The 22,587-nt window shown below is 38.5% G+C and overlaps 2 protein-coding genes across 3 annotated transcripts in view; one reads left to right on the forward strand and one right to left on the reverse strand.

Annotated features, from left to right (window-relative positions):
- Positions 1-578: 578 nt before the first annotated feature.
- vps41 (VPS41 subunit of HOPS complex) lies at positions 579-22,422 on the reverse strand. 2 transcript variants are annotated; one of them, XM_035949226.2, is made up of 29 exons: positions 22,237-22,422; positions 21,899-21,937; positions 16,706-16,735; positions 16,462-16,569; positions 14,977-15,054; positions 12,911-12,985; positions 11,896-11,958; positions 11,743-11,808; positions 10,080-10,199; positions 9,846-9,992; positions 9,694-9,760; positions 8,320-8,417; positions 8,111-8,240; positions 7,861-7,976; positions 7,658-7,776; positions 6,594-6,675; positions 6,367-6,459; positions 5,261-5,388; positions 4,944-5,088; positions 3,890-3,931; positions 3,748-3,798; positions 3,529-3,666; positions 3,388-3,442; positions 3,176-3,316; positions 2,927-3,063; positions 1,914-2,013; positions 1,777-1,821; positions 1,601-1,680; positions 579-914 (listed from the first exon to the last, which is right to left on the reverse strand). In XM_035949226.2, the coding sequence occupies exons 1-29, from the start codon at positions 22,420-22,422 to the stop codon at positions 834-836; spliced, it is 2,760 nt and encodes a 919-aa protein (XP_035805119.2). In that variant the 3' UTR covers positions 579-833. The 2 variants fall into 2 exon arrangements, with proteins under 2 accessions (XP_035805119.2, XP_023128318.2); XM_023272550.3 differs by lacking the exon at positions 16,706-16,735.
- The window catches only part of pou6f2 (POU class 6 homeobox 2), a 74,980-nt gene continuing 74,797 nt past the window's right edge, over positions 22,405-22,587 (forward strand). Inside the window, exon 1 of the mRNA XM_023272551.3 lies at positions 22,405-22,543. The gene's annotated coding sequence lies outside the window, so the exon portion shown is untranslated. The remainder of the gene's footprint in view (positions 22,544-22,587) is intronic.

Genomic DNA, 22,587 nt, shown 5'->3' on the forward strand with positions numbered 1-22,587 from the left:
TTTCAGAATGATTTCACCTCCATTACCAGCTTATTTAGTAGTGTTTTTATTCATATCGTTATTATTGAAGAAACAAAATCATTAAATATCTTAGAAACCATCAGTATATTTGCAAATTTCATCAAATTTGCCAACTTTTAGTCTGTTAATGTGTTTGTCTAACGTGGCTTCAGCAATTTTATGTTTGTGTACCAACTCAATTATAAGGAGTTTGATTGAATATTCTAATAATATCAATTAATAAGTTGGTCAACTGCTGTTTTTCTCTACTGACAACCTTCTAAATATGTTTTTTGATCAATGTGAGTTTATTCTCAAATACAGACACTGTAGTAAAGTACAAAACATCAGGGTTTTTCTTTTTGGAATTATTAAATTAAGTATTTGATGATAAAATATACAATAATGTACATTTCTCAAAGCTTTCTCAGCATCTTGATTAAAATATTGGCTGGCCTCTGCATTTCATGCCAAAGATGTTGGCCATTAAACTGTCTAACTTTTGACTAAATTCTCTGTGTCCATTTTTACTGATTCATTTTTAGTTAAACGTGCAATTTACGACACAAACCAAAGACTGTTTTTACACACTTTTATTTTTCAGACATTTCATCACCAAGTTACATTACTGAAGAGCAGAGCAAGCACAGCACTTTACATTTGTTAGATTAAAATATACAGAGACAGTCCAATGGAAATATTTAGCATTTTTTTGCCAGTGTACAGATTAGCGACTGGAGGAAAGTGATGTTCTTTGATCATTGCACCAGAGAAGCCGGGGGAAAATGAGACATAAAGCATCCATAGTAACAGTGAGAGTGCACGAATCCTTTTCACTTTTTCATCTCAAGGATTCCACTTCCAGGTCCTCGTCTCTTCGCGCTGCAGATGTTACAAAACTGCACCCCAGGAATCTGAGACGGGAAAGAGGAAAAAGCTTTACTATAGAGCAGGGGTGTCAAATTAATTTTAGTTCAGGGGCCACATTCAACCCAATTTAGGCACAAAACCTTTAGTCACAGGTATCTGGAACTGAACAATAGAGTATTTTACTGTAAAAAAGACAAAAAAAACAACAAAAGACAAAATATTACAAAAATGACAGAACCAACAAAAGCAAGAAACAAAATGACAAAACATTAGGCAAACGACATGAAACAAATTTAAAAAGTGACAAAAAAGTTACAAAGCGACAAAAAAACGTACAAACGAGACAAAAAATGACAAACCCGAGAAACAAAACGACAAAAAAGATCCACAAAACAATGAATGAAGCAAAACACAAAATGACAAAAATAGGACAAAAAACACAAGTGAGACAAAAAGGAAACACAAAATGACAAAAAATGTTACACAAATGACAAGAAAAGACAAAAAAACAAGACAAAATATTACAAAAATGAGACACAAAATGACAAAAGAACAATGAGGAATCTAGTATATTACTTTATGAAAAAAAAATTGTCAGGGTCTAGAAACTATTTTAAATGTATAGTTTTACAAATTTACAATCTGCAGTTAATGTCTTCTCTGCAATTTTTAAACTTCACAAAGTCACTTGCAGATTTTACTTGCAGATATGTTTTCAGATGTCACTTACTGTTCCTGAAGATGGCAAACATTCCTTGTGAAACATGTGTCTGCAGTGAAACACCACCACACTGAAGGGTTTAGCCATATCTGGAACACGGGTGTGATAGCAAATGTTTACAACAAGCAGCTTTTAAATGCAAAACAACGTTAAAACAGTTTGATCCACCGACATAAATGACCTACCTGAGGGTAATATTGTAGCGTGACACGACTCGCAAATGTTCTCCTCTGAAAAGAAAAGCAGAAACATGTTCAGGAGTTTGGTTTGGTATGATTCACCTCCAGCGCTTCTTCATTAACAGCAAAAACACTAAACCCACCATCGACTCGGACTCCTCTCATCTGAGTTCGATGCATCTTCTGGAGGAGGGACAAGGAGTCGGCCACCAGGATCTTCTTGCATCCTTCCCTCAAAAGAATCTTAGAAACGAGACAACAAAATCCAGTTAATAAACAAAGACTATACCTGAACCTTTTCACACACTTTTAACCTCTTTACTTATTTTTTTCTTTCATTAGATCGATGTAGCAGGTATGCTAATAGCAGAACAGTTTTTATAGCTCTTAATAATAAATTGTAAGGGAGACAAGAGCCACCGTTTAGACGCAAATTATTTCTGCATTTTAAGAACTTTAATCCTATGAAACAGTTCTGTGGGTCACATTTTTACTCACTATATACTCACTTTTCACAGCAATGTAAGGTCCTGCACCTCTATGGAGAACAAAACAATATCTCCTGCACTCTATGACACATTTATAATGCCATAAATCATAAAAAAAAGGTAAAACTTTGAATTTTGTTGATTATTTATTTTACAAAAACTGTACAGACCTGTCCATAGATGTTACAAATAGTGCCTCAAACTATAGATATTTTCCCACTTACATATTCGACTTGGCTTCTCTGCTGTGTGTAAACACAACCTGCAGTTCAGTCAAAAAGTCCCAGAATTTTTGTTACATGACTGTTGATCACAGCTGAGTCTATTATGGCTTCACGGTTGTGCAGAAAGGTGCAGAGTTTTTTAGTTTTTACAGAATCTAGCTACTGCAGATGGTTTATTTTTGATATTTTTTAACAAATGAAATATGAATAAAATAATTTTAATGAACTATCACAATTTTGAGCTTCTGTTTTCCCGTGAAAAACACATCAGATGACTAATTTGAGGACTTTCAAAAAGTTCAAAATCCAATGATTCTCTCTGATTTGACAGTTTCTGGCTCTGATGAATTGTGTAATTTTGTTTATTTTCTAAAGATAACATTCCTTTCAAACCTGCTGCTGGGTTTTTGGTTTCAGAGAGGGAAAGGGAGAAGCTCTTCTAACCTGTAGGTTGTAATCCTGGAGGATTTTCACGAGTGAATCTCTGAGGTTTGGGATCTCCATGCCTTCCTTTATGCGATGGATGAGCAGAATGGGATCAACATGAGTACCGATGTTATTGAGGAGCCCCGTGATGAAAGCTAGAATCAACAACAAAGCAGAAACACAAAGAGAGAAGGCATGAAGTGATAATTACAGATAAAAGGACAGAGGTTAAGTGTAAGTGAGACAGTAGGAGACGTGGTGTCATACGTGGTTTGTCGATAGAATAAGAGATGAGATCCTCCCACAGCTCTGCATCGTCCTGCTCTTTAGCAAATTCTATGGCCTTGTCCACGTCCTCCAGCTCCTCCATGATCATCTGCAGGGCTCGTCTGCAGTTCCCCATCCTGCCTGGGAGCAACATGCTGGATTAGTTTCCTTATTTCAGACACCAGACATACAAAACCTTAATTAACACTTACTGAGCAGGAACACAGTCTCCTCTACAAAGTTCCTCTGCTGACAGATCTCAAGAGCCTGAGTGAGAAGACAGAGAAGCAACACCAGATTATTCACGTTTTCCACATTCAGCAGACTTTAATGTGTGATGGGATGACGTGTACCTTCTCAAGAGGGCAGTGCGTGCTGTCTCTGAGGAAAGGGAGGAGATTCGGTCGGTCGTACTCAGCGTACAGGCCGATCTGCCTCTCGTGGTACTTCTGGCCTTTGTGGTGGTCCCTCTTGAACAGTTTATGGAGGTACTGCAGGGGGAGAAAGGTTGGTCAAACTCGCTGTGGGATCAGTTCAATATTGTGAGCTGAGGTGTTTGAATTTAAACTCACCACATGCAGAAGCTCAGGCCTGTCTGCTAGTTCTTCCACCACTCTGTCTGTCTGTTAGCGGAGAGAAGAAACACAAGGATCAGTGCACTTAAAGTTCATCAGAAAGATCATGAAAAGACTGAAGAGAGTCGTGTGAACTCACCGATATCTTGTCTTCGTTGTCGAGGAGCATGTCAACAGCTTTCTGACAACACAAATTCATACAGTAGTTTACTTACAAACAGAATATACAGTAGGACAGGGGTGTCAAACTCATCTTAGTTCAGGGGCCACATTCAGCCCAATTTGATCTCAAGTGGGCCGGACCAGTAAAATCACAGCATAATAACCTATAAATAACAACAAATCCAAGTTTTTCTCTTTGGTTTAGTGCAAAAAAGTACATTCTGAAAATGTTCGCATGTAAGGAATTATCTTTTTGCAAAACATCATGAACAACCTGAATTTTTTAAAGAAAAATAGGTTCAATTTCAACAATATTATGACTCAGTTTATTATTTACACATTACAACTTCCAGATCACAGTGGATCCACAAAGGCACAAAACATGTAGTCATAGGCATCTGAAACTGAATGATATAGTATTTTACTTTATGATCAAAATGACAAAAGACAGACAAAAAAAGACAAAAAAACAACAAAAACAAGACAAAATATTACAAAAACGAGACACAAGGCGACAAAAAAATGGACAAACGACACAAGCGAGAGAAAAAAGACACAAAACGTCAAAAACGAGACAAAAACAACGAATAAAGTCAAATACAAGATGACAGAAACAAGACAAAAAACACAAGCGAGACAAAAAGGAAACACAAAACGAGGAACAAAACAACAAAAACATGGGACAAACAACAAAAATCAGAAAAAAAGCCAAAAAATACCCAACACAAAACAAAATATTACAAAAACAAGGCACAAAATGACAAAAGAACCATGAGCAATCTAGCATTCTACTTTTATGATCAAAACAACTTGTCATGGTCTAGAAATTATTTTAAATTTATAGTTTCACAAATTTACAATTTGCAGTTAATGTCTTCTCTGTAATTCTATAATTTTATTCTTTGCAAAGTTGTCCCACGGACCTGATTGGACCCTCTGGTGGGACCCTCTTTGGGCCTGCAGGCCGCATGTTTGACACCCCTACAGTAGGAGGTCTGATTATGATACAAATTAATGTGACTGATTTTCACCTCTTTGTCAAAGTCCATGAGGAGGACGATCTTGTCCTCTATGGAGGAGAAAAGGTTGTGCTTGTGGATCAGCTGGTAAACATCTTTGTGCCTCAGTCTCAGGTAGATTTCTAAAGCTCTGTCGTAGCGCTGGTCGTATGTGTATCTGAAAGAGCAACAACACAGTCTCAGTGTCACAAAAACACCAAATAAGACAACCTGACTTCCATAAAAATGTCTCTAAAATGATGCATAGGATGAAAAAACTTTTGCTATTTTGTTGTAATATCAAAAGGAATCTTGTGATGTGAACTAATGTACATGTTGAGCTCACTCACAGCTCAGCCAGTGTGGTGAGCAGCGTGCTGTTGGTAGGATCCCTCTTCAGGTGATCATTGACAGCCTGGACAATGGCCATGTTGTTATAAAGCTCCCCAGGCCATTCCCGGATCAGAGTGGCAAAACCCTGTGAAAAGAGAGAAAAACGGACAAATTATCAGCTGGACTTTGTTTAGACATTACAGCGGACACATGAAGCAGCAGGAATGGTATATGATTTGTACATATATGGTGCTTTTCTAACTTGGTGTTATAAGATTCAGGATTAAAGTGTGTTTATTTGTCACATATTTACACACTTTGTGCAGTGAAATGCAAAATGACTCTTACACAAGGCTGTGGAATAAGAAAATACCAAGAAAAATATTCTTTTAAAACAATAGTTTAATAGAATAAAGTCGTAAATAAGTGTTCAGTGTCGTGCCCAAGGACACTTCGGCATGCAGAAGGGCCAGCTATCGAACCTTGTGATCAGTGAACAACCTGCTGAATTTATAATTTTGATAAGTTGTCCTTCAGAGATGGACAAAAAGTATTGGAAAAGTTTTGAATGGTAAGTCATGGTTTAGTTTAGCAAAATAAAATTTTAAGAATGGAAATCCCATAAGAAACAAGATTTTTTTTTTGTCCTCCTCCCAAAACCTTTGAGCATCAAACACTTCATTTTCTGCATTCTGGTGAATTTTTATGACCAATTTGTGCCTTTCTTGCATCAATTTATGGTGGAAATGTCTTTATTTATGCAAACAAAAACACAAAATTCAGGCACAATGATTAAAAGATAGAGCGTTTTTTCAGTGTCTCACAGTTGGAGCAGTGGTGGCTCATAGTTTGAGGCTCTTGGATACTAATCTTAAGGTCGAAGTTCAAGTTTCAGAGCCGATACAATTTTTTACGAAGGGTTTTATGAAGAAAAAAAAAGAATCTCACAGTGCTCCAATGTATATGTGACAAATAAAGGCTTCTATCATGTTTTTTTTGGGGGGGGGGGGGGCATTTCCTAAATATTCAAGGGGACATATCCCTTCTAAAATGTATGCCGGTGTTCATCAAACAATCGGTTATTAAAGGATTTGTTAAAGGAGATTACAAGACGACAACATACCTCATAGTCTGTTTTCAGAAACTCATGCAGGATCATTTCATAGATGGCTGGTCTCAGACGCAGGTCTCCTCTTGGCAAATACTGACTGATGGCCTGTAATTACAGAGAGAGCAGGAAATATATCGACGAGAGACACAACTTTGCAAAGAGAAGGCTAAACTTTTTATTGCAGTTTCATAGTCACTTCATAATAAGGCCATTAAGGAAACACAGACACTCCGGCTTACCTTCAGCTGTCCGATGGTCTTAAACCTGTACACTTCATTCTCCCACAGTTCCATGTTTTTCCCAAGAACCTTTTGGCACTTCCTGTGTTGAAAAAAGTATTAAATCATTTAAACGGCAAAGAGAAGATCTTGATTTTACACTTACATAACAGTGGACAAGCTTGTTGCTGTAAAAGTCAAAATCAGGTTAAAGATGGTGTCTGTGATTCTGGAAAAATGTGACTATTTATCTAATGTTGACATTTATTTAGTTAGCATATTTAGATACTCACTACGTGCCAGATTTATTTCCTTTAATTAGCTAGCGGACTGTGAGAATGTCTGAATGTATTGAAATAGTTTTGCTGAATTTATCTTTAATTAGTATAACTCCTCCAACCCATGATCACATATCATTCAGTGTAAAAAGTTACGAAAATGAGTATTCAAGTTTATTTTTCACCTTTAACAAAGCAGTTAATAAACAAAATCAGTTTTAAAAATACCTAAAGGCCCACTTACTGCTTAAACCTCTGGAAAAATGGAGTAAACTGACCATGAGGAATAATTTTCCCAGTGTGTAGAACACTGCCTCTATCAGTGGAAAAGGTTATGTCCTTGGGTCTGAATTACAGATCACTCTTTTCACTCATATCCTCTTTTCCATTCAGCAGCCATGTTAAGCTGAGATAAAATTAATCTAAAATTTGTAGTTTTTTGTTATTCCATAACTCTGTGTGCACTTTATTCAGCTTGTCTGCACTGTTTTTTATTAACTTATTATGTAAATTTTTATAACATGTTTTATTAAATTCATTTTTTACATCTTTTATTTAATTATTTCACATTTACCTCTAAAACACTTTGAAATACCTGCGTATGTTTGACAAAGTGCTATACTAGTATAAAGAAATGTGCTTGCTATAATTTTATGCCCTGATTTTGTACAGATGATGTGAAAATAGCTTGAAAAGTTTCTGTCATATGGACCCAACCAACATGGCATATATTTTTTAAAATACTTCATACATACATTCTCACTGTGTCTGTATCTGCAGAACATTTAAAAAGAAATAAAAACCCACCTTGCAGCACTGTCATAGTCTCCCTTCTCCACCAAGTGATTGATGTAAGCCATTCCAATCTTCTGGACATCGTGTCTCTTAATGTTTTTGAAGCTGATCTCTGCAGCCATCAGCGCCTCCTGCCACAGTTAAACCACAGAATTAAACCCCGACATCGCAGACCGCAACCTTTAGCAGCATCCGTAACGTTCGACAACACAAACCTCATATTTCTTCTTTTCAAGCAGCCAATCAATATGGTCATCCTGGTCGCGCTCTTTGGCCACAACGATGTCTTTGGGACTGATGATGTAGAAGAGCGACTCTCCCTCTGCATGCTCTGTTAATGAAAATACATTTATGGCTCTGCGTGCTGCGCATTACGCCTGACATTTGATAGTCGATGCATAATGAAATCAGGACGCAGTAAAAGGCTGCGTGACATTTCTGCCAGGGCGGGTTTTATGGTCTCACCGAGGCGGTAGTCCCTGCACTCGTTGTCTTGGAAGTAGCGCACCGTCAGCGCGTCCGAAGAAATCTCCTCGCAGCTCTCAGGAAGAGGCTGGATGATGTCCAGACGAGGCCGCGCACGAAACTCCTCATCCTGAACACATGATGGGTGATAACTCACTTTATTGTACTTGTATCTCCTCTAAATATACACGTTGAAGCATCACAGTTACCATTTGATCGGAGTTCTCCTTCACAAAGAACAAGGTGACCAGCTGATCTGCCAGCGGAGCCAAACCGCTGATGAAAAACTCAGTTTCAAACGCGGACACTGAAAGAAACAGAAACACCTTTGAAATACTTCACAGGTGAAAGCATGAGTGAAGCTATAAAGAGAGCTGAGGGGGTTTAAGGTGACAGGATTTAATTATATCGATTCTTTGCTTTGTATCACACATCTGTTGACTTTATAGCAGCTTCACCGAATCACTGTTATCTGTGTGTGAAGGGAAACTTTTCAGGAAAATACGTGTGAAAGTGAACCAGAAAGACAAACTGAATCAAATCATCTCTATTTATGGTGTATTTATTCCAGTTATCTGTTGGATTCTTAACACAGTTTTGTAAAAATGTGTTTTGATGTGGCGTCTTTACAATATTTTCTTTTTAGGAGCCGAGAAAAGCAGCTTTGTTCTGAGTCTGACAGCAACTTTAACTTTATATAATAGAGTTTGACAGCTGAATATGGCATCCTCACAATAAAAGTAGCAACACTACAATGTTCAAATTAAGAATTAGCATCAAAATACGTTTTAAATATGTAAAGTAAAAGAATTGGACAGTGACCCACTTTAGAATCATATATATTCTAATAGATTCATAAATCTCTGCAATGTTACAGGTGGAGATAATTTTGCTTTATAAACTTCTAGACAGCCAATCTAGAATAATAATTTCACAGTTTATTAGCTGATTTACATAATAATAATGTGATTGTGCAAAATAATTAGCAACTAAAGCTTTAAAAATAAATGTAGTGGAGGATAAAGTGCAATATTTGCCTCAAAAATCTAAAAAAAAGTGTCATGACAGAAACACTTAAGAACAAATGCATAAAAAATGTGCTTTAGAAACTGCAGTCTGCAGTCAAAATCCTACTTAAGTAAAAGTACAGAAGTATTAGTATCAAAATATATTTTAAGTTAAAGTACTCATTATGCAGTCTTGCCCATTATAGAAACACACATATTTTATTACTTGATTAAAATGATTGATTTAATATTTCATACATCACTTTAATAACTTTATGCACTGCTGGGTTAAAATACATTAATAACATAGCATAATTTATTTGTTGATTTGTGTATTAATGGAAATCTTTTAAGATAACTGTACTTGAGTACAAATAAATCCAAAATATAGTGGAATTGAAGTACAACATGAAAATATTTCAGCAACATACATAAAATTGTACTTGAGTAAATGTACTTATTTGTAATCATGTCCTATCATGTTACATGTATATAAATTCCTCTACATTTATAATATTTGGAAGATCATAAATGTAATAATACAATCCAAATCATGATGATTACTGTGTTTCTTACTTATTTCCACATAGCGGCTGGGCAGATCCCTCATTTCAGTAGGATTTCGCTCTTTCACGACACAAATCTGATGGAAAAAACGAGAAAATTACACCAAAAAACAGTCACAGTGCTTGTAATAATTCGCCAAATGAGCAAGAAACAAAGCGAACCTTAATGGAAGTACCCCAGCCTACGATGAGGGTGGTGTTGTCCTTCCAGCACAGACTGCATGGATACATGTCGGGCCTCAGACTGACGTTATCCCTCAACACGTTGGTGATCCGCTGCTTGGTGCTGATGTCATAGATTTTAACTCCCTGAAGACGAGAGGAGGATAACATGAGCATCTTCACATTGTACAAACGGTGTGACTGAAGTTGTGTAGTTGCCACAGGGCCTCTTACCACATTGTTGGCCCATGCGATCAGGTTGGCTCTCCACTGGATGTTGGTGATCGTTCCCTCGCCTTCGTGTAGAACCGACGTCTTCCAGCGATTCAGCCAGTTTCTTTCATACAGGAGAAGCTTGGAGGAAGAAATCAGGGCACCATTTAGCACCATGTGTATGTGAAGTAAATAAGAGTGCAGCGGCTCAGCTTCACCTACAGAGGGCAGTAGATGAACAGCACATTGCACAGGATCAAGCTTTTAGAAGCAGAAGCAGCAGATTTAACTTAAACTGCTAATAATGAACCTAATTTACACCCTTAAACGGAGACTTAATTCCACTTTAGAGCATTTCGGCTCAAAGAAAATGAAGACAGATTGTTCATTTGACTTCACATTAGCTTCACATTCACTGGTGGAAGAAGTCATTTTAAAGATCCACTCGGTTGACGTGATTTGCGAGTCAGAGATGGTGTAAGAAACCATAAAGGAAGAGTTGAAAGTGTGTTGCGTTTCAAGCATGATTTCATAAATCCTCCTCACTCCCGTCATAATGGTTACAGCCTCTTTTGGATACACACCATTTATTTGACAATGTAAGTGGTGTAAAATTCAGAAGTATTTAAAGTATGTGTTCATGTTATAGTTTGACTCTCTTGCCTTTCAACAGCGGTATGGAGGCTGTTGTGTGTGTTTTAATCAGAATGCAATGTGGCATTGATGCGCTAAAGAGTGACTTCATCAATAGCAGTTTAACGTCCAGGCCTTGTACTGTACACTCTGCAGAGGACAAAGCCTGTCATTCACATTCCCTACATTGTTACTGTCCTCACTACATAAACTGATACAAAAAAGCGCCCAAAAAGTGCATAACATTACCAAGGAGGCCCTGAGAAGGTTGTATGGCCTCTTTAATTCAGCAGTTGGGCTATGTTAATAAACAGTTTGCTCTACAAAGAGATGATATGACAAAAGAACTGGGGAGACAAAATTGAATTTCCTTTGACAGGATGTGGCTCCCGTTGAGGCTTATTGATTTTCATCACAGGCACCTTGTGGAGGCCTTCACAACTTGGAGCTGAGAGGAATCAGCACCAATTGAACGAAAATGGCACTAACAATGGAGTTTCATGGAAAAAGTTTCCCCTCACCCCTGTTGTATAAATGTCAGTATTCTTTATTTATAGACGGCTGTGCAATGACGCCACATCAGTGCGGTTTATCGTAGTGTGGTAGGCGCGCTGTAATAGGCAGCTGGTTCTACTTCTGAAAAACAAAATGACAAATCTGATGTCTAAAATACTTTTCACCTTCCGCAATGACATATCTACCAGAGACAACTTCCAGGAAAGAGATCACTGTATGCGCCCGGAAATCCAAAGACTATGTACCCTCTTGATAATGACATCTATTTGCTGTGCTTGTGAAGCATTGCCTTTCAAACACTGTTGAGCGAACAGCACTTTGTGAAAATGGGCAGCTCTCCCGAGAGCACTCCAGCAAAGAGACAGAAAAGTAAGAGCCTTTCACACCAGACAAAGGCCTGTGCATCGCCTTCAGCCGAGCCAAAGTGAGACAGCTCGCAGGATTCAGTTTTACCCGGACACAATCAGGATGAATCGCCGTGGCAGGAAATGTAAAAAAAATCTGACACATAATGAATGCACAAATACAAACCTACCTTGTTTCCTCCCGTGACAAACTGTTTGTAATTTGATCTGGTGAACTGAGGGTGTAACGCAACCACCTGCACAAAAAGGTTCAAGAGAGTGAATTAAGCTTTTCTCTACACACACGTACGATAAAACTCTATAAATGAGCAGAAAAAACTTACTTTGACGGGACAGTCAAAGTTCTCGTGGAAGCCCTCTCTCGTATAGAGGCCGAACACTTGAACCTGAAACAGAGACAGCAGCAGAAAGGTGAATAACTCAAAATTTCTCCTTTAATTGCTGCCTCTGCAACTATCGGAGGCCGGCGGGGGAAGTGTGGCCAGAAAACACTTTGATTGGCTCCCTACTTCTCCGCTGGGTCACCAATTAGTGGACAAGCTGATTCTCTGAACCCTGCAGGGTTTAGAACAGAAGTCCTAATCTTAGACTTGACCACAGCCTCAGTCGGCTACAGTAAGACTCTAATGTACCATTAAAGTACATGACACCCACTTTTCCTTTATCCGAAGCCCTGAAAACAGAAATACTTTTAAGATGTGGGAATAATATAAAACTCTGATGCTATCTCTCTTCTCGAGCCGCATCAGTGATTAGGGATTAAGTTAGATTTCAAAGGATTAAAAGCCGACTGAATTGGTGAGGGCAAACAATTGCTGTAGCATTGATTTTAATTGTCTGCTCCACTTTTTGTGCGACAAGATCTTGTTTTTGCCACCAGAGTGCTGGAAGTAGGGGGGAGGGCGATATCAGAGAGCATATCTTGACTGCAAAATCCATGAAGGATGGTGGTAATGATGAGAAGAGACAAGATAACAGCAAGGTGGAGAACATGGAGAGGGTATCCATAGACGGCTGATGGCTGACTGACAGCTCGACGGATCTGAGTGCAATCCTTCCCCCCTACTCTTCAAAATTGTTACAAGCTTTTTATAAATTCCCGCATCATGAAAAAAGTATGGCTTTATGTGTAGATATGGTGGAGATAAAACTCCAGGTTAATGCTCTGATTGTGGAAGAAGTGGCTTCTAAAAATTCACTCCCCAAACACCTCAAGTTCCAAATCATTAGCATAAAGTTGAAGGCTGATAAGATGAGTTTTAGAGGAATTATGGAAGATGAAAAACACTGATTGGTCCAAGGATCAGTGACCAGCAGTGATGAGCGGGGAGATCTCACCTTCCCATCCTCGGAGCAGATGCCCACATGCTCTCCACTTTCATCCAGACTGATCTGGTTGATCTTCACTGAACTCTGTGGAGACACAATATCACAGCATCTTATTTTAGAGGTGGGGGGAATATCATTGTGGCCGGCCAAATGTTGCTGGCTGACATTTTACTCCAACTAAGTGAAATGCCAGGAAAAGCAAAAGGCAAAAAACTGCGAGTATGTAATAGATGCATGGCTCCATATGTGTTGATGCATAGAAAGTGCATTAATACTGAGAACGTTATGGGTCCTTCCACTGCTGATGCTTTCAAATTTAGGGCTCTTAAGATAAAAGGATCAACCAAATGGCATAAATTACAGGAAATGTTGCTTTAAAAACATCCCTGAAGTGGAGACGGTGCCTCTGTGTAGAGGAAAGGAAAAAAAAGTTGTTTATCACCTATTTGCCGATCATATGAAGTCCTTCTGACCTGTTCATTTCAATACAAATCCTCTTCTGTACAGTGAAACAACTACCTTGTTTCTTTCAGGCAACGACTGATAACCATCAACATGTTCCAGAGCTGTGAAGCACTTGAATCAACGTGCTCAGTAGGAACACTGCAGTCAGAAGCACAAGTGCAGGTCCACTAATGTGATGTAAAACCGCTCATTTGTGACCAAATCAGGCCTGATTACGGATTTGTTTTAGACTTGCAAAATAAATTACTGTTGGGAGTTTATTGTCTACAGACAAAGTGAGCAAAAATGTACAGAGAAAGTAAACAGCGTCACTAAACCAAATTATGTAACATCATTTCTGGCTATGGATCCTACATGTGTAGTATTTGCGTGAAATCTTGCTTTATGGTTCTCCCTGAAATCCCAAAATATCCCCTTTTGCTTCCCCCTGGGATCCAAACTGCAGTATTTTGTGTGCAGGGCTTTAGCTCATTGTGGACACTGAGGTCTGTCCTTGGTGATTTTTTAGGAAGCTAATAAAAGCAGAAGGAGGTTTGCATCCTGCAATAAAAATTGTGATGTTTAAAGTGTTTTATAGGCCAATCTTGTTTAGACTCGGTATGTTTAAGTGGGACGACTTCCGAGTGGTTTGTAGAACTGGAGTCTACAGTCCTACTAAAAGCTTATCTGATCAAATTCTCATTGGTTCGACGGAGGACTAAAGTGCTGCATCAACAGCCTTCCACGATTAATCTGTTACTTTTTGCTGGCAGGACAACCTGCAAACACCTGCAATGCACTCTCTAACCTATGTTAGAAACCTGTGTTTTCCAACTTTAAACTCATCCCACCCAACGGAGACTGCTGGGTCTAATTTATTTACCATTTACAGAAAAAAGTAACTGACACTATGCCTAAGAATTTATCAGTGCGGCGGCATTTTGTTAAAACAGATGGCTGAAGCATAAACTTTGCAAACAGTAGTGTGCACATCGCAAACAGCTTGCTAATTTGTCTGCGCTTTATTCCTCAATAGTTCTTGAGCTTGGATCATCAGTTGGTATAGTTCTATTTTGTAAAAACATGAATAATTTTCTTTTCTTGCACAATTTCTTGTCTTCGCTGCTGAAACACCAAAAATTTCCCTGCTGCGGGATCAATAAAGGTTTAATCAATCAATCAATCAATCAATCTATCTATCCATCTATCTATCTATCTATCTATCTATCTATCTATCTATCTATCTATCTATCTATCTATCTATCTATCTATCTATCTATCTATCTATCTATCTATCTATGCCCACTGACTGGTCTGTTGTTAAAATAACCAGCTTCCTGTGTTATTTATAATTAGCACAACAGCAGAGAAAACAGCATATCATTTGTTCTATAGGAATTTGATTATAAACTCAAGCAAAACTAAAATTTCTAACAGATGACAGCAAGTTAGTTCATCTTCTGTGGACCCTGAATGTCTGAACCAAATTTCATGGCAAAACCATCCAATAGTTGTTGATATATTTCAGTCTGAACCAGAGTAGTGGATCCGTGACAGCCTGAAAATGCTGTTCATAGAGCTAACATGTCTAAAAATGGGCATGAAAAATCTAATCATTTTAATGTACTCACAATCTCAAACTTCTGAGTTACATTTCCTTGGATGTCCAGCAGAAACACCTTTCCAAAATGGGTACCTAAGGCAAGAAACTGAGAGGAGAGAAATGCAATGTAAACTGAAGCAGAAGACAACCAGTTTGAGATTTTAAGGAAAAAATAACTCCTGTGTTTAAGCAGGCTGTGGGAGAGGATAAAAAATATTTCCTGGAGCTGCAGTGACATGGGCAGAGTGGGGATTGGGTGGGCTTGGAGGCAATACTGTGAAATTGCAAGGGGTGGAAAAGCCCTATTTATTAAAGCAGACAGTGTGAAATGGCATTTTTTTCCTCCTCAAATTAAAATGCTTAAGCATAATAAATGCACTGTACATCTGACTTCTTCCCATGCAACCCAATCACCTCCCTGCCCACCATAGAGCTATTATTTCTACTGAGCAGCAACTGGTTTCTGTGATTTGTGCTTCAGCAGAAGTGCACGTGTGGATGTGTACGTGGGTCCGCCGGGACAAAAAAATTATAGAAACTGGGGGCTTTTGGCATTAGATTAAGTGTGTGTTCTTCCACCCCAGCCCCTGCTCCATGCCCTCCTCCTAATCCCCCTCCCTCCTCGACCAGCATGTGGATGTGCGGCGAGCCCACCATGCTTCAGTGCAGTCTATAATGAAATGCTTATATTTACAGGCACAGCTGAGCATGTCAGACAGAGCCCCTGCAATCTCCCCAAATAAAATAACCAAAAATAAATAAATAAAGGGTTCAACCTTGTGAGGCGGAGCGACTTTTAAAGGGATTTATCAGAATGGAATTGTTCAAATGAAATTCCGATTCAGACACTTAAAATATGAGGCAACATAAGGCAATGTGTGCCGTCTGTGGCTTTAAGGTGGTGGGAGTTTGCCACGGTGGAGGGGGGCCTGCTGTGACCACACACAGGTAGCTGCATGGCAGAAGGTACATAAGCAAAGAAATCCCAGGAAGAAAGACAGTCACATCAAATTTAGCGTTTCAGCAAAGCAGTCTGTGGCACGGTTAAAAAAAAGAAAGGGACCAAATCCTCAAAGTAAAAATAAATAAATGAAAATCAATAGTGGTTAATAAAACATCAGGTGAGGAGACATAACCGGGTATGACTTTTTGCTCTGCCCAAGCGTGCAAGTGTGCTGCTGGTGCCACGACGATTAACCATCTCGCTGAGAGTGGCGCTCTTAAAAATATCTACATTCGACAAACAGAGGAGAGGAGCGAAAATATGTAAGAGTGGGAATAAGAAGGGGAGAAGACAATGGTGCCTGGTGTCTTCTGATGCACCTCCCTGAGAGGAAAAGCAGGCAAAGGTGAGAAAAGAATGGCCTGCCTTTACAGATTGAGCAGAAAGAATGGAAACCAACTTTGAAGATGACATCTCTCCAATGTGTTCATAAACAATGTGAAATCTCTTGTTGAGATGGGTGGACTTGCAGCTGAAATGCCCTTGTGGGCGGCGGATTATAACGTCTACCTTGTCATGGACGGTCATACAGCTGGCTGCATCGTTCTGGAGGATTTCTGTCACCCCATTGGAGAGCCTCTCATACTTCAGCTTGGGCTCCTCCTCGCTGTCCTCCTCCTGGTGGAGAAAGCAGTCCGCTGAGATGTAACGTTCTCTTAAAGGTATTCATCACAAAAGTGTCACCTCACAAACTTTGCAGCTGCCAATGCTTTTAGAAAGCCATGCAGTGAACTGAAATTTGCAAAATGTTCACCTCGAGTGGTGCTCTGTCTTCAAACGTGATCTTTGATTTAAAAAAAAAAAAAAAAGTGGAAAGTTTTACAAGAAGGTGAAATAACTTCATGTGCTCCCAAAGCAACTCAGTTTAAAGGCACCCTGTTGAGCTTTTGACCTCTAGTGACTCTTCAGAGCAGTTTTTTTTTTTTTTTTTTTTACATTTTTGGTCCTGTTTTGTATGTTTCATATATGCAAGCAGTCAAGCACACAGATGTGTAGAAACGTGAGCACAGCGATGACTATTTTTCCCTCCTGGTGGTGGTAGTACGCACAAAAATGTAGTAATGCACCAGCAAAGGCAGTGAAATAGACAAATGCTAGCTAGTGAATGTCAACGCAAACAACACATGATTTTAAAAAACAGCCAACAGTTTTGGTTTTTTGGGGGGGGGGAAATATGTGAATAGGGCTGTGCAATTATTCCCAAAATGATAATCGCAATTCTTTTGATTAATAGCAGATCACAATTATTCACTGCTATCAGGGGCCAAATACGTTTATTGTACTTTTCACATTTAAGAGCACTGCATCCATTTCTTTGCAGGAAGCCAGAATTGCAGTCAAGATGAATTGTGCAGCACTAATAATATGCAAATATAGCATTTGGTTGTTTAAAAAAAAAAAAAAAAAAAAACTCCGCAGGGCACCTTTAAGTCCATCACACTTAAAATAAGCTTCAAATAATCGTGTCTCAAGAGCAAAATGGTTAAAAAGCAAAACTGAAGCATTAATAAGAATATTTTTCTTATACCATTATAAAAACGTATGCAAAATCATATTCAGTGACTTAAGAGGACTTTACGTTCATTGCAATTATCTGTGACAAAAAATAGATTGTAATCATAATAATCAAACATTTACAAGCATAATTTTGCAAAACCGTTACATTCCACGATCTTATCACCACAATCAAAAAGTAACAACGGCTGATAAACAAATTACTTCTCATTTCAAGTATTTGTTGCTAACATTAACCTAATTCTTAAAACGCTGGAAAATGATTCTTGCTCTTTTTTTTTTTTTGCACATTCTAGACAGAATATGGGATATCAGATAACATTTAACTAAATTTAACTGGAACAAGGTTAAAGATCCATTTGGGGCTGATCAGAGTAAACAGCTTATTGTTTTTGTCTTGAGGGATCATTTTGTCCATTACATGAGAAAAAATGTAATAAATAAATAAATCCCCAGTTTGATATCCAGAAAGTTGACAAGATTTCTTTAGATTGCATTTTTTTTTAGCAAAAAAACAAATATATTATGTTTAGTATTATATTAGATAAGGAAAAACATAAAATTATCACATTTGAGAATCTGAAACTACACATAATTTGTTTGCAAAATGATCAAAATACATATTTGTCTGTTAATTTCCTCTTCCTTATCCATTTGCATATGCACATACAACACTACTGGAGCTAAAAGAGCATAACAGTCAATAGCCAGGCCCCAATAACCGATATGCAGGTAATTCATTCTGGGAGGCTGGTGAGAATACATATAAATGTGTGTATAAGCAGATATATGCGCTTGTTTGAAATGCAGGATAAAACAAATGTTCATCTCTTCATGAGGCTGTTCATCCCCAGTGAAAATACATGAATTCAGTCTTTTCATAAAACAAACTTAAGGTATTCTACTATGTTACACTTTCCAGCGTGAGTCAACATTTGCGGCCAGTCACAGCCTGAATATTACTCATAATTCAGTTTATAACCAATGCTGCACAGTCTGTGGCTGCCCAGAGGGTGAATCAACTCAAAACATTGTCTGCCATTATGTGCTACTGGGTTGGAGGTGGGGGACAATAGCGTGGAAAAAATGTTATTTTCAAAAACAATCCTTTCCCACTCAACAACGCTATATCTAGGCTATTTCCTGTGTATTCTGGTTGTGAGATTTCTGATGCGAGGGCATTTGTCACGGGTTTCAAAGGCGTATCAAACAACAAAGGAAAACTTCATCCCCAGAGAGAAACTACCCATTTTAAAACTTTTGCCATCTCTTGTAAGTTGCTCTTTGTTTTGTCAACTACTGAGCTGGCCTTTGTGCTGTAACCATTTGTGCCATTTTCTTTGCCTGTTGGCAGTTAAAATACAACAGGTTGAGCTTTTCCTTGTGCATAAAATACTGCTTTAAATGCACACCGAGGACTGCACTAGTCCCAGACATTTAGGATGAGAAAAGAAGGCAAGTCCCTTTCAATATTAGGAAAACAATGAGTCACCCTGGCACCAACATCATCTGTCTCAAACACAAGAGAAACAGAAGTAATGCAGATGTTTCTACAGTATACACAGCACGTATGAAAATGATGTGTATGCTACAGCCTTCACAGTTAATACACCTGAGGAGATTTTAGAGAATTATAAAAGCACCAAAAAGATGTGCTTTAAATTAGTGGCGTTGCTGCTTCTAGTAGAGCTGCAGAAATGTCTCTGTGACTTAAAGCTCTTGATTTATCCCCCTTTATGAGCGTTTTGGGAAAGTATATTTTATGACTGGATTTCTTATAATTTACCCTTTGCTTTCTTATTTTACTCAGATTGTCTGTGACTATTAATAGTTGAGATGTAACATGGTAGATTTAAGGATAAATCCCCCCATTTGTCATCTGTATATGTTTTTGGAGCATCTTATGAGCAGATTATGTGAGTGAATTTGGACAAAAGAAACCAGTTATTCTTCTTTCTATAACTCTCTGAACCCCAAGGAAGTTTACATGTGTTTTTTTTTTTTTGCTCCTATTACATTGTCATTCACTGTGGGCTAATTTTTCACTGGAACATAAAATCCTGCACCTCTATGGACCCAGCACAACCAGGTAAAATGTCTTTTGTGCTTTGTGAAACTGTTACAATGCTAAAAAATATTAATTCAAAAAAGACAAAAGTGAAGGTTGAGTTTGTTTGATTATTCATTTTACAGGAAAAATGAAAAACTTGGACTCTACTTGTACAAGATTTTTCCAAGCACCTACAGGTGTTACCAATGTTGGGGATAAATATGTGATCTCCACATCCTACAGAAAGGTTAACTAATAAGCCTGTATTTTATTTTAAGTTATAAAATCTAAACATTTTTCATGCTACTCTGCACGCCAACTCTTTTTAACAATATTTCCCCATGCTGTATGTATCTTTCAAAAACTTCTTGTCAAGCTGATCCTCTGTATACCATTTTTGAGCCGTGGTGCATTTATTTTATTGATCAATTATATGTTATTTTTTTCTCTCAATCCCTCCCATTTGCTCTGTGTAAACAAACCTTTCAATTCACCTTAGAAGAATATTTTTCACAGGACTGTTGGTTTCAGATAAATCAGTCACAGCTTCTCGCCTGTGCTTAGGAATACAGTTTTTTTTTTGGGACATTTTTGAACGGAACATGTTCAACAAAACGTTTGACAGAAATTTTTTTTTCTGTTTTTACAGTTTCTGGCTCTGATAAATTGTGTAATTTTGGTGATTTTCTTAAAGAAAACACAAACTTGATGGGAGGTTTTGGGGTTCAGAGGGTGAGAAAGAATTTAAAATTGCCTGGAAAATGTAATTTCACAAGAGAAACCTGTTAAAGTTTTACTCATGATCCTTCTTGCACTCTCCAATATGAATTTAAATATATTGTTCCAGGCATTAATTGAGAAAAATCAGTGCAATAGGTCTACTAATATACTGCTTTAATTTATTGTTTCTCAGGGTTTGATTCTTGGTATCCCACAGTTAAAAGTGAAATATCTTCCCTTGGCTAGGCATCAAAATAAGAGCAAGCAAAAACACTCACAGATCAGGCTTATTACTGTATTTTGTTCTCAAAAATCAGACTGGTCTGGCTAAATTGCAAAAGTGGGGAGGAGTATGCCTTGGTTTATCAAAATCCACAATTATGACAAATTATTACCCTGCTCATTCCTTGTGTGCGACAGAGTGTGCAGCAAACAGGGCCTTGCTGCCTTTATCCTGCTACACTGCTGTCCACCTGCAACCGTAGCAGACATGAAGCCAGCTCCATCCATCCATCCATTATCTATACACCGCTTAATCCTCATTAGGGTCGCGGGGGGTGCTGGAGCCTATCCCAGCTGACTCGGGCGAAGGCAGGGGACACCCTAGACAGGTCGCCAGTCTGTCGCAGGGCTACATACAAAGACAAACAAGCACTCACACATTCACACCTACGGGCAATTTAGAGTAATCAATTAACCTCAGCATATTTTTGGACTGTGGGAGGAAGCCGGAGTACCCGGAGAGAACCCACGCATGCACAGGGAGAACATGCAAACTCCATGCAGAAAGATCCCGGGAAAGCCGGGACGCGAACCAGGGACCTTCTCGCTGCAAGGCGAAAGTGCTAACCACTACGCCACTGTGCAGCCCAAGCCAGCTACAGTATATTGCAATATTCTAAGCAAATAATCAGCTGTTTGCAGCCACTTGCAGGAGACACACAGTCCCACATTCTGTAATGCTGTTTTCCTGTGAGTGTCTTTGTCCTACAGTGCTGAACACATGGCGCACGGAGAGAAAACAAGATGTAGGAGCTCTTTCTATTTACAAACTTGGATTTTTTTCTGCTTTCCTTCAGCTCGCTCTTAACTGTTTTCTTGAGAGAGGTGCAGGCGTCCAACGCAGCCTATCCCTTATATTTCATTCCACTCTGCTTCCTATAAAGACAAATCCCCCTTCCTGCCAGACTGATGTGTAATGTTATATTTTATTTAGCCCACGTGTGATTCTCAGAAGCACAGGTGTACTGTAACATGCCAAAGTTCAGTCATACTATTGATGGATCTGGAGAGCTATCTGTAATTCATGAGTGTTTGACACCTCTCAAAACCTGACAAAGATCCTTCAGGGATCAAGCTGTGCTGATAAAGGCTGGCTATGTATTACAGTCCTTTCAGTAAGCAGGAAGCTTTATTTGAGTCCAAAAATCACTCATGCTTGACAGAACTATGCACACCCCTGACACTGACAATATGTTGCTGTTGATGCATTTCTACATCAACATAGTGGTGCAACTGCATGACATTTTTAGGTCTAGTTTTTCCTTATTGTTGTGCCTCTTTATAAGCTTGCCTTTACGGATATAAACTCATCCAAACACGCGTCTTTTCAGGAGGGAAAAAAAAGGCTGCACAAAATGATACAGCTGCTGCGGTTCTTACCTCAGACTCATCTGTGAATTCCTCACTTGGTTTCCTTCCCTGAATGAAGAGACATGTTGAGTTTTCATTAAAGCAAGACACCAACGTTTACATTTGGAGGTTGGTGCATTTAAATTTAAAATACTACATTTCTTTAGAGAGTAAATGTAGATATAGCATCACTGTCAAGCTGTGACATCCCAGATTTACGCCCTCCACGCTAGAGAAATACCAGATAACAAACCAGATAATATCAAAACGCAGCTGACAACATTCCTGTAAAGATTTATGGTGTATTTTGATGCAGTTATGCATAAAACATCAGAATCAGCCAGCTAGCTTTAGCATGTTGAGCTTACCTCCTCCTCCACTTCCGCCATTATTATATTAGTTAGCGGTATATCCGAAGAGAGTAGTTGTAATATTTCAACATGTGTGAAGAAAATACATGTTAAATATCCCCTCGAGGTGTTTTCTGTGCCAAAAATGTCCACTAAAACGTTGCAAAAAAAAGAATTGTTGATGTCGAAGGCTGCTGCGGTCATAAGTTAAATCACATGACTGAACCAACGCTGCAAGGCATTGTGGGTATTGGAGTCATTCAGATGGAGGGGAGACGCCAACGGTCGAAACGAAAGATGGAGACAGCAATTAACAAAAAAGCAGGTGAAAACTAAAATGTGTTTTCAATTGTCATATTTTTTGTCTGT

Source organism: Amphiprion ocellaris, chromosome 22 (genome assembly GCF_022539595.1).
Source record: "Amphiprion ocellaris isolate individual 3 ecotype Okinawa chromosome 22, ASM2253959v1, whole genome shotgun sequence".
NCBI classification, from domain to species: domain Eukaryota; kingdom Metazoa; phylum Chordata; class Actinopteri; family Pomacentridae; genus Amphiprion; species Amphiprion ocellaris.